General features: G+C 38.1%; 1 protein-coding gene and 3 non-coding genes across 4 annotated transcripts in view; all 4 read left to right on the top strand.

Moving 5' to 3' along the window:
- The window catches only part of LOC124716866 (peroxidase-like), a 101,888-nt gene extending 85,381 nt beyond the window's left edge, over positions 1 to 16,507 (top strand). Inside the window, exons 10-12 of the mRNA XM_047243419.1 lie at positions 2,697 to 2,886; positions 11,376 to 11,481; positions 16,391 to 16,507. Of these exons, the coding sequence (XP_047099375.1) occupies positions 2,697 to 2,886; positions 11,376 to 11,481; positions 16,391 to 16,457 (363 nt within the window). The 3' untranslated portion in view covers positions 16,458 to 16,507. The remainder of the gene's footprint in view (positions 1 to 2,696; positions 2,887 to 11,375; positions 11,482 to 16,390) is intronic.
- On the top strand, positions 1,158 to 1,232 carry Trnas-cga. Its single transcript has one exon. It is a non-coding gene; the product is annotated as a tRNA-Ser (tRNA).
- Positions 1,459 to 1,533, top strand: Trnas-cga. The gene has a single exon. It is a non-coding gene; the product is annotated as a tRNA-Ser (tRNA).
- Trnas-cga lies at positions 2,061 to 2,135 on the top strand. The gene has a single exon. It is a non-coding gene; the product is annotated as a tRNA-Ser (tRNA).
- Positions 16,508 to 16,753: the final 246 nt, after the last annotated feature.

The raw sequence follows: 16,753 nt of genomic DNA on the forward strand, positions 1-16,753 counted from the left end.
GTAACCCCTTATCCTTGACGTGCAGCCATCAAAATTGCTTGCCCAAATAGGGGTGTCATTGTAATAATAAGTAAAGTCAGTGTTGAAAATTAAGTAGATGCAAATGCTGTGAGAATGACAACAGAACTCTCCTCTGTACAGAGTTTTTTTTTAAAAAAAAAGTCTCATTGTGTTAATGATATATTAAAATTGAAACATCGCAAAATACAGGCAATGCAAGAAGATTGAAAATTAAATACATTGTCTTCTCTGGAGAGTTGAAGTTACACAAAGGACGTAAGATTAGGGATAACCACATCAGTAAACAGTACATTGTGGATGAAACAAGAGGTAGGTCTGGACAAGAATGAGGAAAGCAGAATATTTAGGTAAATCACACTCACAATTATTATTATGCTTTTCTCAGTAACTAATACAACTTTTGCTGATTTTCAGCTTAGTACGACCATGTCAAGTTTTCGTTACTAGTCTCATCCTCTCTCGGTAAAGCAAAGAGGTAATGTCTGTTTGGTACTTATGTAATGAGTCATCATTTCTTCTTCCAGTAGTCCACATGCAATGCATTCAAAATTTCATCCACAAACATATATTATGGAAATCAATTCTCATGTAACTTTTTGAATAAGCTTACAAAATATTTGTTTTGTTGTAATATTATGAAAAGAATAGACTGCTGTGAAACTTCCTGGCAGATTAAAACTGTGTGCCCGACCGAGACTCGAACTCGGGACCTTTGCCTTTCGTGGGCAAGTGCTCTACCAACTGAGCTACCGAAGCACGACTCACGCCCGGTACTCACAGCTTTACTTCTGCCAGTACCTCGTCTCCTACCTTCCAAACTTTACAGAAGCTCTCCTGCGAGCTCTCCTCAGTTGGTAGAGCACTTGCCCGCGAAAGGCAAAGGTCCCAAGTTCGAGTCTCGGTCGGGCACACAGTTTTAATCTGCCAGGAAGTTTCATATCAGCGCACACTCCGCTGCAGAGTGAAAATCTCATTCTGGAAACATCCCCCAGGCTGTGGCTAAGCCATGTCTCCGCAATATCCTTTCTTTCAGGAGTGCTAGTTCTGCAAGGCTCGCAGGAGAGCTTCTGTAAAGTTTGGAAGGTAGGAGACAAGGTACTGGCAGAAGTAAAGCTGTGAGTACTGGGCGTGAGTCGTGCTTCGGTAGCTCAGTTGGTAGAGCACTTGCCCGCGAAAGGCAAAGGTCCCGAGTTCGAGTCTCGGTCGGGCACACAGTTTTAATCTGCCAGGAAGTTTCATATCAGCGCACACTCCGCTGCAGAGTGAAAATCTCATTCTGGAAACATCCCCCAGGCTGTGGCTAAGCCATGTCTCCGCAATATCCTTTCTTTCAGGAGTGCTAGTTCTGCAAGGCTCGCAGGAGAGCTTCTGTAAAGTTTGGAAGGTAGGAGACGAGGTACTGGCAGAAGTAAAGCTGTGAGTACCGGGCGTGAGTCGTGCTTCGGTAGCTCAGTTGGTAGAGCACTTGCCCGCGAAAGGCAAAGGTCCCGAGTTCGAGTCTCGGTCGGGCACACAGTTTTAATCTGCCAGGAAGTTTCATATCAGCGCACACTCCGCTGCAGAGTGAAAATCTCATTCTGGAAACATCCCCCAGGCTGTGGCTAAGCCATGTCTCCGCAATATCCTTTCTTTCAGGAGTGCTAGTTCTGCAAGGCTCGCAGGAGAGCTTCTGTAAAGTTTGGAAGGTAGGAGACGAGGTACTGGCAGAAGTAAAGCTGTGAGTACCGGGCGTGAGTCGTGCTTCGGTAGCTCAGTTGGTAGAGCACTTGCCCGCGAAAGGCAAAGGTCCCGAGTTCGAGTCTTGGTCGGGCACACAGTTTTAATCTGCCAGGAAGTTTCATATCAGCGCACACTCCACTGCAGAGTGAAAATCTCATTCTGGAAACATCCCCCAGGCTGTGGCTAAGCCATGTCTCCGCAATATCCTTTCTTTCAGGAGTGCTAGTTCTGCAAGGCTCGCAGGAGAGCTTCTGTAAAGTTTGGAAGGTAGGAGATGAGGTACTGGCAGAAGTAAAGCTGTGAGTACCGGGCATGAGTCGTGCTTCGGTAGCTCAGTTGGTAGAGCACTTGCCCGCGAAAGGCAAAGGTCCCGAGTTCGAGTCTCGGTCGGGCACACAGTTTTAATCTGCCAGGAAGTTTCATATCAGCGCACACTCCGCTGCAGAGTGAAAATCTCATTCTAGAATAGACTGCTGCTCATCAAGTACAGAAAACAATGAGCTACAGGCAACCACAAGAAGAAGACTGCTATTCATTGGAGCTTTTGGCCAAAAGGCCTTCTTCTAAAGTAGAAGCACAACACACACATTTACATTGCCACTGTCTCTGGCCACTGAGGCTAAAGCTGTCCAGGTTCAGTGGCCAGAGACTGTGGTAATGTTTGTGTGTGGTTTGTGCTTCTACCTTAGAAGAAGGCCTCTTGGCCAAAAGCTCCAATGTGTAGCAATCTGCTTGTTGTACCTGTCTGTGAGTCAACATCTCCTCTGTATGCTGAGTAGCAATATAGCCTTTTCATTACACTGTCCCCATTTTGTCCTGGATTTCCCACTGTTATTTTGGGGTAAGTTGCAGGGTAAGAAATTTGTAAACAATTTTACTCCTACACGGGAACAAAGTATTTTATGACTATGTTTCTGAGATGTTTAAAATAGCTTTTATTTATTAATTTTTTTCAGGATGCCAGGGCTTTGGGGCACTTTTATGAACATCCTGATGATGTTGACCTCGTCATGGTGATGTTGGACAAGAGGAATGAAAAAACACTGAATGTAAGGGAAACTATACTTGTGGAGCAATTCAAACGCTGGAAATGTGGAGACCGATTTTTCTATGATTATGGCAGATCTCCTTACCCATTCACATCAGGTACTGGATAATTTTTTTCTTATTTTATTTTGTTTTCTTAGTTTCTTGTAATCATTTCTAAAATGGGTTCTTATTTCCTTTCTATGGGTAGGCATTACTTTATGTCCATTGGTATTGTTCAAAATACTCCTTATATGAGGAACACTGTTGTTGTTCCTTTGGTATCACTTTAAAAGTACAAAATAAACTTCTATCCTTTTCTTGCTCTCAATTGTATTCATATTATATTGCAATCTTAATTGAGAGTACAGTTAATTCATTTGGTTACTCCAATTTTTTCCATGTTTAACAATGGTGGCATATTTTTTGGTGTTATATTGTAATAAATCCCATCAGAGGGGAAGCAAGAGAAGAGATTGTTAGTGCTGTTTTTCAAAGGATTATTAAGTGATTCTCTGAATATGGACTCTCCCTTAATTTCAAGGAAAACCACAATATCAAGTTCTGTACCAATAGGGTCATACACAGCACACAAACAGAGGTCACTAAAGACAGTAGAATGATACAAATTTTTTGTTGTACATATTGATGAAAACTTAAACTGATTAAAACCTGAGCTGGAACAATTATATTAGTGGTTGCTCAAACAATTAAATTCAGTTGCATTTGCTCTCGATGGACTTTTGCTCAGAAACAAACAAATTGTGCTCCCGACATATTTTGTGCGTTTACTATCGATAATGTCTTATCAAATAATTTTCTGGGGTAACTCGTCACCTAGAAAGAAAACTACCAAAAGAAAGAAAACAGTATACAAATTCCTCCACTTATATTAAATGCACATTTTGCCAACCCTGTCTCTGATGTTAAGATAGAGGAAGATGTGAGAAAGGCAGAAGCGTTGCTACCTACAATACACAGAAAGCTGAGTGATAAATTTAAATGGGCATTAGTAACTCCTAGACAGGTCAGTGAATCAATAGCCAAGCTCAGTAACTCCAGAGCTGAAGACTACTATGGTTTATCTAATTATGTTATAAAAAATATAAGAGAAGAAATAATAATCCCCTTAACAAGGGTAATAAATAAGATATAAAATGAAGGTGTTTACCTAGATAGTTTAAAAATTTCCGTTATCATACCTGTGTATAAGAAAGGTGATAAAGATTTACCTGACAATTACCAACCCCTCTCGCTAGTTCCATGATTTCAAAAATAATAGAGTACTGTTTCCACCAGCAAATGAGCCAGTATTTTGAGTCGAATAATAAACTGCTATGTTCCACACAGTATGGGTTCAGAACTAGTCTCTCAAGTGTGAAGGCAGCAGAGAGCATTGTCACTAAAGTATAAACTCCTTTTAGAATAAATCTGTAATTAGTATGAGACTGTTGGACTTTAAAAAAGCATTCCATACTGTATCCCACAATATTATTATAGGAAAGCTACAGTATTACAGAATAGGGGAGAGCGCTCTCCAACTATTGCAATCTTACTTATGCAATATAAAACAAACAGTGGCTATAAATGAAAATACATCCAGATTCTTGCAAGTTATCAAAGGAGTACTACAGGGCTCTGTACTTGGACCTTTTCTTTTTGTCGTCTACATAAATGATTTGCCTTCTTCATTATCTTGTGACACAGCACTGTATGCAGATGATAAAATGCTAATTACTTAGGGCAACAACTTTGATGAATTACAGAATAATGTAACAATATCAATGGACAGATGTACAAGCTGGTTTCACACAAATTCATTACAGATAACTAATAATAAGACAGAAGATATTGTATTTAATTTGAATGCCTCCAAACATGAAAACAAATCTGTAAAACTACTAGGGTTCCATATCGACCGAAAACTTAACTGGGAAACTCACACAGTCATGCTATGCAAAAAACTCTCACATGTAATCTTCTTGTTACATAAACTGAGAGGCTCTGTTAGTAGAACACTCCTACTATATGCGTACTTTGCTTTCTTCCACTCTTATCTCGCTTATTGGGTTATACTATGGGGAAACTGCCCAATTTCAAAGACTGTGTTTAAATGGCAAAAAAAAAAACAACAACAACAATCAGATGCCTTATGGGACTACCATCCGGAGACTCATGCAGGCATCATTTTAAAGGATTAACTATAATGACAGTCCCTGGCTTGTATATTTATAGCTGGCTGATATATGCCAAGAAAATTTAAATAATATTGATCTTAGGATGGTAATGCTTTCACACAATACAAGAAATGGCCATACAATTAAAATCCCATTTGCCAGACTATCAAAGATTCACAGCAGTTATAGGTATCTAGCACCCTGGTTTTTTAAAAAATTACCCAAAAGTACACATTCTATGCCCACAGATAAATTTAAAGTAAGAGTAGCAAAATGGATAAAAAGTAAAGTATTTTACACAGTTCGAGAATTTCGAGAGCGATAAATGACATTGAATTTTCTTGGTATTCTTTGTGAAAAGAGTATATATTACAAAATTAGAAATATAATAATATGCAGCCAATTTGTTTTGTCAAATATATGTATATATAGATGTGTACAATGTATCTGTAAGTTTTATTATATGACACCAATTACATGTAAAATGTTTAAAGGTGAGTAAATATGAATATGAAAGTATCAAGTGCACAAAACCTAGCAGTAAGTATATTATGTGGTGTTTACCTACAGTCATCACATAGGCATCTCTTCATGGAGTTAGCTGTTTTAACTGGACCATCACAATACATGTATTTCATCATAAATAATCCATCACAACTTGGGAACCACAGTGATGTCAACACCTACAACTCTAGAGGAAAAATTGACAGTTATTGCAATGCTGTAGTTGCCAGCAGCTCAGAAAGGAGTTCTATATGCAGCAAAATTTTTTTCTATTCTTCTTCAGTAATACAAAATGCCTGACAGGTAACAAAGCAAATTTTAAATCTAATCTAAAACATTCATCCTGGACAACTCATTGTTTAAAAACTGGTAGTATGCTCTCTTTCTTACCCTTTTTTTAAATTTAATTGTTAGGTGAAGTTTCATGTTTAGGACTATAAATGACACGATACTGCAGCGCCTGTGTTGTTAAGAAGAATGATGGATGGTTCATTTGGGCATGCACACTGTCTGAAGGGACATTGCTTCTTTGTTCTCAACAGCACAGGCAATGCAATATCATATTTATCTGCCAATACCAGGCAGCACCTTTCAATGACAGTTCACAGAAAGTGGGAAATCTGGGTTCGAGTCCCAGTCTGGCACAAATTTTCATTGCTGGCATTGCCTTATACAGCTGATGATTCTTCATCTCCACAACTGTGAATACATTTCATAAAAGCTGTAGTCGCCACAGTGCCTATTTCTTTGGACATGTGTGCACGTAGTTCAGTCCACATCATTTGATAAAAGTATCATTAAGGTGACCTACAGAACATGTAATTCATTGTTTGGGTTTATAAGTTCAGTAACATAACTGTCGCCCATCTTCTTCACAACTCATATATCCCTTCTGTCTTGGTGTCCAGCTGATCTGCCTTTCCTTTCTAATCTTTCCGAATCAATCCACAACTCCTTCCCAAGGAAGGAACTAATAGTTCTGAAAACTACAATAGTGTTATTTATTTTTATATGTGCATTTTATCAGGAAGACTGCATAAAATGAAGCTCCCCCACAGCAGTGCCTGCACTGATCTTGTGTCCTCAGATTTTCACTTTTTCTGCTCTCTATTGAACAACCTTCTAGGAACTTCCTTGTGCTCCGAGCACGGGTCAGTGAGCTCTTCACTGTAAAACCACAAGATGGCTTGCATGAGAATGACTGTATGGACCACAGCAATGACTCCAGGTGGTGTGCATCCTTCCAAGAGCGCCATGTGAACCTCAGTGATTCACCACGCTCTGAGCAGCTGGTAACAGGTGCAAACCTACAGAATGTTGGAGCCATTTAGGCAGCTGTTTTGAATAAATGGCCTGTACAACTGCAAACCTTATCACAGCAGTTCCATGTTGTAGTGTATGACATTGTTCATTACACATTGAGATTTCGTAAATTTGATGCTCACTGGGTGCCTAAGCACCTGAAAGACAACCACAAGTACAACCAAATAATGGAAGGCTTTGACCATTTAACATTACACTACAGAAGGGCACGTTTCTGAAAAGAATCGTCATTGGTGATGAGTCATGGGTGCACTACTACACTATATTAACAATGACTGGGTCAAACTTCTTCATGACAATGCTGACCCCCATGTTGCTTTTCCTATTCATGAGTAAATTGCCAAATCTTGGTGGGAGGTGCTTCAGAATCAGCGATAATATCCAGGCTGTACACCATCAGACTTTCATCTGTTTGATACCACAAAGAAATTCCTGGATGACCAATGCTTTGCGGAAATGAAACCGGCAGTCCACAGATAGCTGTACTCCAGCCAAATGGACTTCAATGAACAGGGAATATTGTAACTGGTACCACAATGGGAGAAATGTGGTGATTGCAGAAAAGTAGGTAAAAATGTAAGTTCAATTTTCTTTTTTTGCTACCTACTAAACTTTTTTGTAATAAAATTCCTGTGCATTACTTTCCTATCTTCCCTCATACACCAATATTGGCATCAGTCACTTTGCTATACCATTTCCTGATCTGCCATATTGCAAGGATGGAGTGTGGAAAAAAAGACCTCTTGTACACCACGGTGCAAGCTGTTATTCACCTAATTTTGTATGTATTTCCTCCCTAATTTTGTCTGTGGGATAGATGAATGGGGGCCCTAAGAACATTCATAGCTTCTGCCCTGTAAAATGGTTCTTGGAGTTTTCTAAACAGATTCTCATGATATGTAAAATGATCATACTAATTACAGCACACATAGGCATTTAACCAGTTTCCCTTTGTGTTCTTCATGAGCAACTGGAACAGTAAGAAACTCGAACATGTGGTACCATGCTAGGTACCCACTGCCACACACTTCACATGTTTGCAGGTATATGTGCATTATAAATGTGTAGCTGAGTTGTTGTTTCTATGCTACGGAAACTTCTTGATCACCTCTTATAGTAACAGTGAGGGAAACAGTACGGGTTGTAGCATATGTTAGCTGTCCAAAGCGTTCTGAGACAGATTCTATTCTTGGTGTATAAGTGACATGAGCACTGTAACTATGATGGTGGCAATATTAACTGACAGCTGTATGCGTCAGATACACACTCAACCAGTCAGTTCTGTCAGAAAGAGTAAAGTATGGGCCATGCAACCGCAGTGTGTCATTGTTGCTGAGTCATTCATTCATTCATTCATTCGTTCATTCACTCATTCATTGTGCTTCATTGATCCCATCAATAAGGAGAATCTTAAGGGATGTGGAATGGTTCAAGGTATACACTATGTGATCAAAAGTATCCAGACACCCACTAAAACATACGTTTTTCATATTATGTGCATTGTGCTGCCACCTGCTGCCAGGTACTCCATATCAGTGACACAGTAGTCATTAGACACCAAAGAGAGTCGAATGGGGTACACCATGGAACTCAAAGACTTTGAATGTGGTCCGGTGATTGGGTGTCACTTGTGTCATGTGTCTGTATGCAAGATTTCCACATTCCTAAACATCCCTAGGTCCACTCCAATGTGATAGTGAAGTGGAAACGTGAAGAGAGACATACAACACAAAAGCATACAGGCCAACCTCATCTGTTGACTGACAGACACCACCAATAGTTGAGGAGAGTCATGATGTGTAATAGGCAGACATCTATCCAGACCATCACACAGGTATTCCAAACTGCATCAGGGTCCACTGCAAGTACTATGACAGTGAGGCGGGAGGTGAGAAAACGTTCACGGTCAAGTGGCTGCCCATAAGCCACACATCACACCAGTAAATTCCAAATGATCCCTCACATGGTGTAAGGAGCATAAACATTGGATGACTGAACAGTGGAAAACATTGTGTGTAGTGACAAATAATGGTACACAATGTGGCAATCCGATGACAGGGTGTGGGTATGGCGAATGCCTGGTGAACGTCATATGCCAGCATGTGTAGTGCCAATAATAAAATTCAGAAGCAGTGGTGTTACGATGTGGTTGTATTTTTGATAGAGGGGGCTTGCACCCATTTTTTTTCTTTTCCCCCCTGGCACTGTCACAGCGCAGGCCTACATTGATGTTTTAAGCACCTTTTCACTTCCCACTGTTGACGAGCAATTCAGGGGTGGCAACTGATGTTTTCAACATGATTGAGCTCCTGTTCATAATGTATGGCCTGTGGTGTAGTGGTTACACAACAATAACATCCCTGTAATGGACTGGCCTGTACAGTCCTGACCTGAATCCTATAGAACAGAAAGTTTTCAAAGAGGGTCAAGAAGATGAAAATGATTACCACCCTGAACACCGTAGCACATCAATTACTGAAAACAATGTGGAAGAAGCAAAGAAAATCACTCTGAAAACTCACTGAATCACCATCAAAGAGGTTGTTGATGATGTTGGCATATTCTCTGGCTCATGCAAGCAATGTTTTCAAATGTTTTGGGCATGAAACATGTAGGAGCAAAGTTTGTTCTCAAATTAGGTTGGCATAAGACATTGGTGTAACACTGAGTAAACCTTATTTCCTCTACCTATGGTAGACATTAGAACATGAGTAGAGTTCTATATGATCAACATTTTTAGAATGCATGCTGATTTCTGTGGAAAACATTGTTTTGTTGCAGGTAGGTGGTAATGTTTGAATTCATAGTATGTTTAAGGATTACCTAACACAGGGATGAGAGTGATATAGAGTGGTATTTCAGTGGGTCAGTTGTATTTCCACTTTAATTGATGGGTACAACTTGTACTCATTTCCAGGCACGGGGATCATATCAGCTCAAATTCTCTGCACCAAGTGAGTTGGTGCTGTGTTTAGCACACTGGACTGCATTTGAGAGGACGACAGTTCAAATCTGCATCCGGCCATCGTGATGAGACTTTCCTTTACTTCCCTAAATGCAGGCAAATGCTGGGATGGTTCCTTTGAAAGGGAACAGCTGACTTCCTTCCCCACCCTAATCTGAAGGGATCAATGACCTCTGTGTTTGGTCCCCTCCCCCAAATCAGCCAATGAAGTGTTCTGCGGTCATTTATCATCGAGAGAGGGCTAAAATCCAGTGTAGAACTTGACAATGACTCCTTTAAGCCCTGGAGCCTTAGTAAGCAGAGCAACTAAAGCTGCTTTCCAACAACAGTAGTGCTGATTATTATGACTTGTTTGCAACAGTGTGACTTCTGAATGATGGCAATATTTCTACATCTTTCTTTGAGATGTAACTCTGAAAACAGTATCCAACATTTTGGTTTCATTTTGATATTTTCTGTTTTGGTTCCTGTACTATCCATAAGCATCTGCACAATGCTTTTTGTGTCAGTGACAACTACAACATGTGCCAAAATATCTTGTGTTTTGCAGTGGATCTTCTGAAAATATTTTGCTGTGGTCCTTATTGGAGCCTTCATATGTTTTGCTTCCAGTAGCTAAATGTGTTTTAATTAATATCAGCCTATCTGCAGATTTTTATTTTCTTTTGTATGTATTGAACAGCACAAGCTGTTTTTAATAAGCTTTCTAATACTCTCTGTATACCAATCTGGAAATCTATCTCATTTAATTGCTATGCAGTGTACCCATTTTTTTAAAGTTTGATTGACTATTTGTTTGAAATTGAACCACAGTTTTCTGAGGTATACTGTTAGAATCAAATCTCTTATGTTTGCTTGACATATAGGGTAACCTCTTTGTTAACTTTATTGAAAATCTGAACTTTCCTGCTAATTTTGTTTTATGTCATCATAGCCATTATTGCTGAACTGTATTGGCTGCAGTCTCTATGTTAACAGCTTAAAAGGTATCAAGTCTGTCTGTTATCAACAAATCTTATATATTTCTACCAGAGGTATGGTGCTCAACTGTCTGTTCCAGGTAACTTCCAAACAGAACTCCTATAATCATTTTATAGGAACACCTCAATAATTCACAACATATGAAACTGTTCTTTTCACAATCAATTGTTGGGTGATTGAAGTCTCTTACATCTATTATAGAATGATGTGAAAGCGTGAATACTATATAACACGAATTTCTTTTAAGTTATCACTTACTTCTGCAGTTGAGTTTGGTGCCCATAGAAAGAACAAACTATAAGTTTCATCTCATGTGCATGCCAACCCAATTTCTATCTCAGCTGATTTAAGATGCTCATTAACTGCTTCAACTACAGTACCCTCCCATCCCACAAAACCAGTCTTCTCCCTGTACATGATTAGATTTTCTGTGAGTATCTCACTGCTATCAATTAATGGTTGTCAAGTATTATGTTGGCCCCATACATTTTCAGTACTGTTTTTAAGTATACAGTTGTTTTATAGATTCTTAATTTTTTTATTTACATTTGTGAGGATAAACATAAAAGGGAATAAATAAGAAACATATGGCATTCAAATCATCCAGTGCCATTGTTCAGCTAATTTATTATATTTATTTTTGTTGTATTTATTTATAGATCAGATTAATGAAGTAAAAAAGGCAACAATTTCAAGAATTGTCTGTGACAACTCTGATCACATAACAAGAATACCACACAATAGTTTCAAAAAAGTTTCCAATACGTAAGTAATTTTATTATGTTTTGTGTTTGTTTATTTTTCATTTGTTTATTCATATGCTACTTTCCTGTGTGGATCATAATTATTTACAAAACTATGAAACTGAGAGTGACATTATGTGTTGTATGTTTTTTCACTAAGTTTCCGCTTTCATGAAACCTGAAGATGCTTTGTGGTAGCATGTGAAAAATATTTTAGCTATCCACACTGAATGAATATCCCACTGAAATTCACATTTTTTCCACTTTTTATGGATTTGATTGAGGTTTCCTTTATTGTGTGAGGTAAGGGTGGTGTAAAAATGCTGCTATGACATCACCCGTAAGTCATACTGAAAGTCACAAGCTTCAAACAGCTCACGAGAAAAAAAAGTTAGCAATAACATTGTTTTGGTATGATAAGTAGTTTGTGTTTCGGAAAGCATTTAGTACACTTTGACAGCATCATGTAAAGAACAAAGTATCTTTACACTTTATATGGTTGCTTTTCTTACACTTTTTTGTGTAGGAAGCACAATATATACCATTAGATGTGTTACAACCCACTTCCCTTTGCTGTGAAACAGTCTATTGCCTCATAATTGGCCCAAAAATATTGCTGCTCTTAAAGCAAACTGAGGGGTTCTGCACTCCAAGGACACCTTCCTGGCACACCGTGCAGCCTATTCTACTTCGACTTGCCCATAGCACCAGATGGCATGCTTCCCAGTGATGCAGTCAGAGTGGAAACTCTCTGACTATAAACAGCTCCAGATGCCCCATGGGGTAGCACCACTCTAGGGAGTACACTTCTCCCAGCTTTTTCTCCTCTTGTAATGTTAATTTGTTACAAGCCACTAGGGTACACCATGCATCACTCACATTATTACCAAAATTGATATTTCAACAGCAATCGCAATACCACTGTTTCATTCACAAATTTGTTTCGGGGGGCAGAAAATTGTAGGAAAGTTTTCGCATCAGCATAAGTGCATTTTATATTTTTTTCAATCATAAAATAGAGCTTAGATTTAATGCTAACATTGTGACAATTGGAAAAGAGGCTGGAATATTGCAATTGTTGGTGTTACTGCAGTTGTAATGTTATGTGTATCATGGTTATGAATATTATTTCTTAGAACCATGTGTACAAATGTTATGGCATTTCAAGGTGATTGTTTTAGTTCTTGATACTGTAGCTGGTACTTTCTGGGCAGGTAGAACTAGATCACGATATATAAAATAAAAAATATACAAAACTTACATATATTTAAAAAAGAATTACAGGTTACTATTAGGTCAAAGTTTCTATAATGTTGATGAATTTCTTTGCTTCCTAAACAGATAGTGCTCATCTTTTGCTTTTTTTGTATAAACTTTTTTTTTTCAACTTGCATGTAAAAAGAAGACAAAGTATGTAAAGTGTAATTAAGAAAATGTTTTTTTCCCTTAATTGTTAAAAATGTAAATCATGCTCTCTCTCTCTCTCTCTCTCTCTCTGTCTCTCTCTCTCTATCTCTCTGCTCCCACCCCATATGATAATTCCTATATAATGGATATGTTGAAATGGATGATAATAAATTGAATTGAATAGGTTTTAGGTTACAGAGTGTGAGTGAAAATGAAATCTGGTGAGGAGAAGCTTACTGCAGAGAGACTAGAATGACTGTTATTGTGCAAAATAATACTGGAAACTGACAGCTTATGAGAGCACTTAAAGTAGATGTTCATAAAAAAAAGTGACTGGTTATGTGGCTGTGAAGTTAAAAATGTAATTTGCTGCTTCCAATGCACGTTATTTGGTGGGGAGCCTTTGTTGAAAAAGTGGGAGTTACAGACATAAATCACTGAGTACCAGAGTGCAGAATTAATTTTAAGCTGTTTACATACAAAACTGTTTAAGACGGGCAGTTTTTTGGCACTGTCAACCTCGCTGAACAATTTGACAGTGCATATAGAAGAAAAATTGTGGCTTATAACCAAGATGTTAGGCATCATAGGTATGTGTTAAATATTTTAATAAATTGTAATCATTTCTGTGTTTCCTCTGAATTAGCCTTCAGGTGTCACAATGAAACTAAATTATCACCAAGCCCTGGTGGTTTGAAAAGTCCAATTGATTTTAGTGTTGAGTTGGATAAGGTAATTGTTTTCAATACAACATCAACAACAACACAAAATGAACTTTTACAAATTATGTTGGAGAAGTACGCCAAGAAAAAATTTTAAAGCAAGTAAGAGAACCAGAATTTTTAGCTTTATAGCAGATGTAAGTAGTGCTGTATCAGATGGTTCTTAAATGGCTGTTGTACACCATTTTGTATTAAGAGGTAAACCAAAAGAAAGGTTCTTCAGCTTTCTGTCTCCTTCCAAACATGATGCGCAGATGTAAGCTGCGAGTTCGCTAGAATAATTAAACAGCAAAAAGTAAATGTGACACCTGAAAAATTAATTACACAAATCTATGATGAGGCATCTGTTAGGCCAGTTTCTCTCTGGGAGGGGGGAGGGATGGTGGGAAGATATCAAATAAAATTAATTGCAGGAAAAGTAGACACCAAGCAAAGATTCATTGGAAAAATCTTAAGGGGATGTAATTCATAATGGACTGATAGAAGAGATAGAGAAGATACAATGAAGAGCAGCATATTTTGTAATGGAATCACTTGGTTGACATGGACTGATAGAAGAGATAGAGAAGATACAATGAAGAGCAGCATATTTTGTAATGGAATCACTTGGTTGACATGGTAGCATTAAACTCAAGTGCAAGGTGCTTCTAGAGAGCCCTTGTGCATCAGTGTTCATTCCAAGAAGAGTTCGAAAATATGTTGCCTGACACTTCTTGGAAGGCATGCTCCTGAAATTTCAGCTGTAAAGCTCTGTTTGGTGCACAATGGCTCTCTTGTAGCATCTGGCAGTGAAATTTGTTCAGCAAGGTTGATATCAATAGGGTGATGTCTCTAAGCACATTTTGCAACAGTGACTCGTTGTGTTACTTCTTGTAGTTTCTTCTCAGGTTACTTTAAATGAATTCACATTGAATTTCCTGAGTGAGAAGTTCTGCCTCTATTTGTTTCATAGCTGAAGGGGTTCCTTGTTGCCTCAGCTTGTGTGAGCTGTGATATTCATGGCAACAAGTTCCAAAACCAAAATGTGCCTCCTAACAATGACTGCTACTTAAAAAACATAGTACCAATTGTGCATTTATTAAGTACTGGAGCTTAGACAGTGAATGTAATGTACATACTGTGCAGCTTTTGGTACCTTGAACTGTCAGTTACATGTTCAAAAAACAACCTAAATGAAGATGATCTCATCTCAGAACCTATGCAATCTACATCAGATTCATCATCATTATTGGACACAAATGTGTTATTGAGAAACTCTTTTCTCTTTTGATAAGTGCATATTGATATAGTCTAATGACATCCAATTCTGCAAGGGAACATGTATAGTATGTTCTGTAGGATTCAGCACACACTGGACAGCTTTCACTGGAAATTAGCTGCAGGTCTTCAGAAGTTCCACGGATTATATTGAACAACTGACAATGATGACAGTGATGACAACAATGTCCCATGCCATCTCAAAGTGATATATGGAAATATTGTGAGCTCCTGTTACTAATTTCTACAGCTTTGCACATAAATAGACCACTCCTTGCAACTTTCTATCATTTAGCATTCATAATTAATTTCATTTCAAAGGCATAGAGTCCACTGTGAAGTGTAATATGCATTGTTTTTACAAATGAGATGGCAAGTCTTCAAAAAGTTCACGAGGCAATTTTAGTGCATAGATTCGGCATCAGTCGTTAGGCCTGCAATAATGGAAATGAGGTGTGTTCTAACATTTGAAGAATACTTGTCAAATATAAAACAAACAAATATACCCTTACTACAATGATCACCTACGCTATGTATTATGACAGCTGGAGATCAACATCCAAAATATAAGTGACAGAAATAAGTCTTTCCTATAATGGGTGAATGAGCTTTTTGTCATGACTATTATAAGTCAACTGCTCAAACATAAAATATTCGACTAAATTCTCTCCATGTTTTGGAAGCTGTCAAATAGCTCTTGAGTAACTGCTTGCACTGACTGCAACGAGACATAAACCAATAAAATCAAACATTAGAGGTTGTTAAAATGTAGAAAGTATCACTTTTTAGGAAAACAAGGAGTGCCAGGGAAGAGAGAGAAAAGAGTGATGGACTGGGAGTGGACAAGTAACAGTCAAAGAAATTCTTCTCCCTCCTCAAAGGAGTCAGAGTGTGGACAGTATGGCATTAAAACTGGAAGACATTGTTGTCTCCAGATCAGTTCTAAAAAAATATCCTGGAGGACAAATGCTGTTGTGATGGCATTGCCTCTCAAGGTCTTTACTATTTTCACTGCTATGTCTATTGAATAGATAGACCTAGGATTGTAATCTCTGTGAGATTCAGTTTCATCATGACCTCTTCAGACCAATTCAAAGGATCACAGAAATAAATAGAATTTATTAAAATATTTAAACACATGGCTGTTATGCTTAACTTGAGTATATTCTGCAATTTTCCTGCTAGACACACTATGAAACCGTTTAGCTATGTTGGCAGTTCCAGAAAGTCCCATTCTTACGTGTGGAACAGAGTGTGCAAAATTTGATAGAAATGGCATCAAAGCAAGTGCATCTGCCTCAAATTACTGTGCATCCCAGTCTTTGGTATTATCTTTATGAAAGTAAGTTTAACCTTCAAAGATAGCATTATTGAGTTTTTCGCTGATGTCCAAGTCAAGGCAATTGAACAAGTGAAGAAATTATGAAATGTAGATTATTATTGCTCCTTGTCTTATTGTAGGTATTTCTCAATAGGTGTAACCATGGATATTTAATGAGTATATAGCTTCTGGTAGTTTCTTTGAAATGTTCATTACTTTTCCAGAAATAAGGTGGTTGACTGCAATGAACTACCAGTTGTGGACCTGAGCTTCTGGAAGGAGAAAAAGTGACAGCACTCCAAATCAGTTATGAAGTTAATCATGTTACACTGACTTGTTGGTTGGAATGTATAATAAATGATCTTTTGTGACCACAGCAATAAAGCCTCAAAGTTTTGGCTTGTTCACTTAAATAGTAGTTATAATTTATCAATAAAGGCCTCCATGATTATTTCTTTACACCTCCTTTTGTTCAACCAGTACTCAGTTAAAGAAATTCAGAAATAAGTGATTCTGCAATAACTCATACTGTGACCATGGAATCCTCATTGGAATATAATAACAGCAACTTAAAAGAAAAATAAGGG

The sequence above is a fragment of the Schistocerca piceifrons genome, chromosome 9 (genome assembly GCF_021461385.2).
Source record: "Schistocerca piceifrons isolate TAMUIC-IGC-003096 chromosome 9, iqSchPice1.1, whole genome shotgun sequence".
NCBI classification, from domain to species: Eukaryota; Metazoa; Arthropoda; class Insecta; order Orthoptera; family Acrididae; genus Schistocerca; species Schistocerca piceifrons.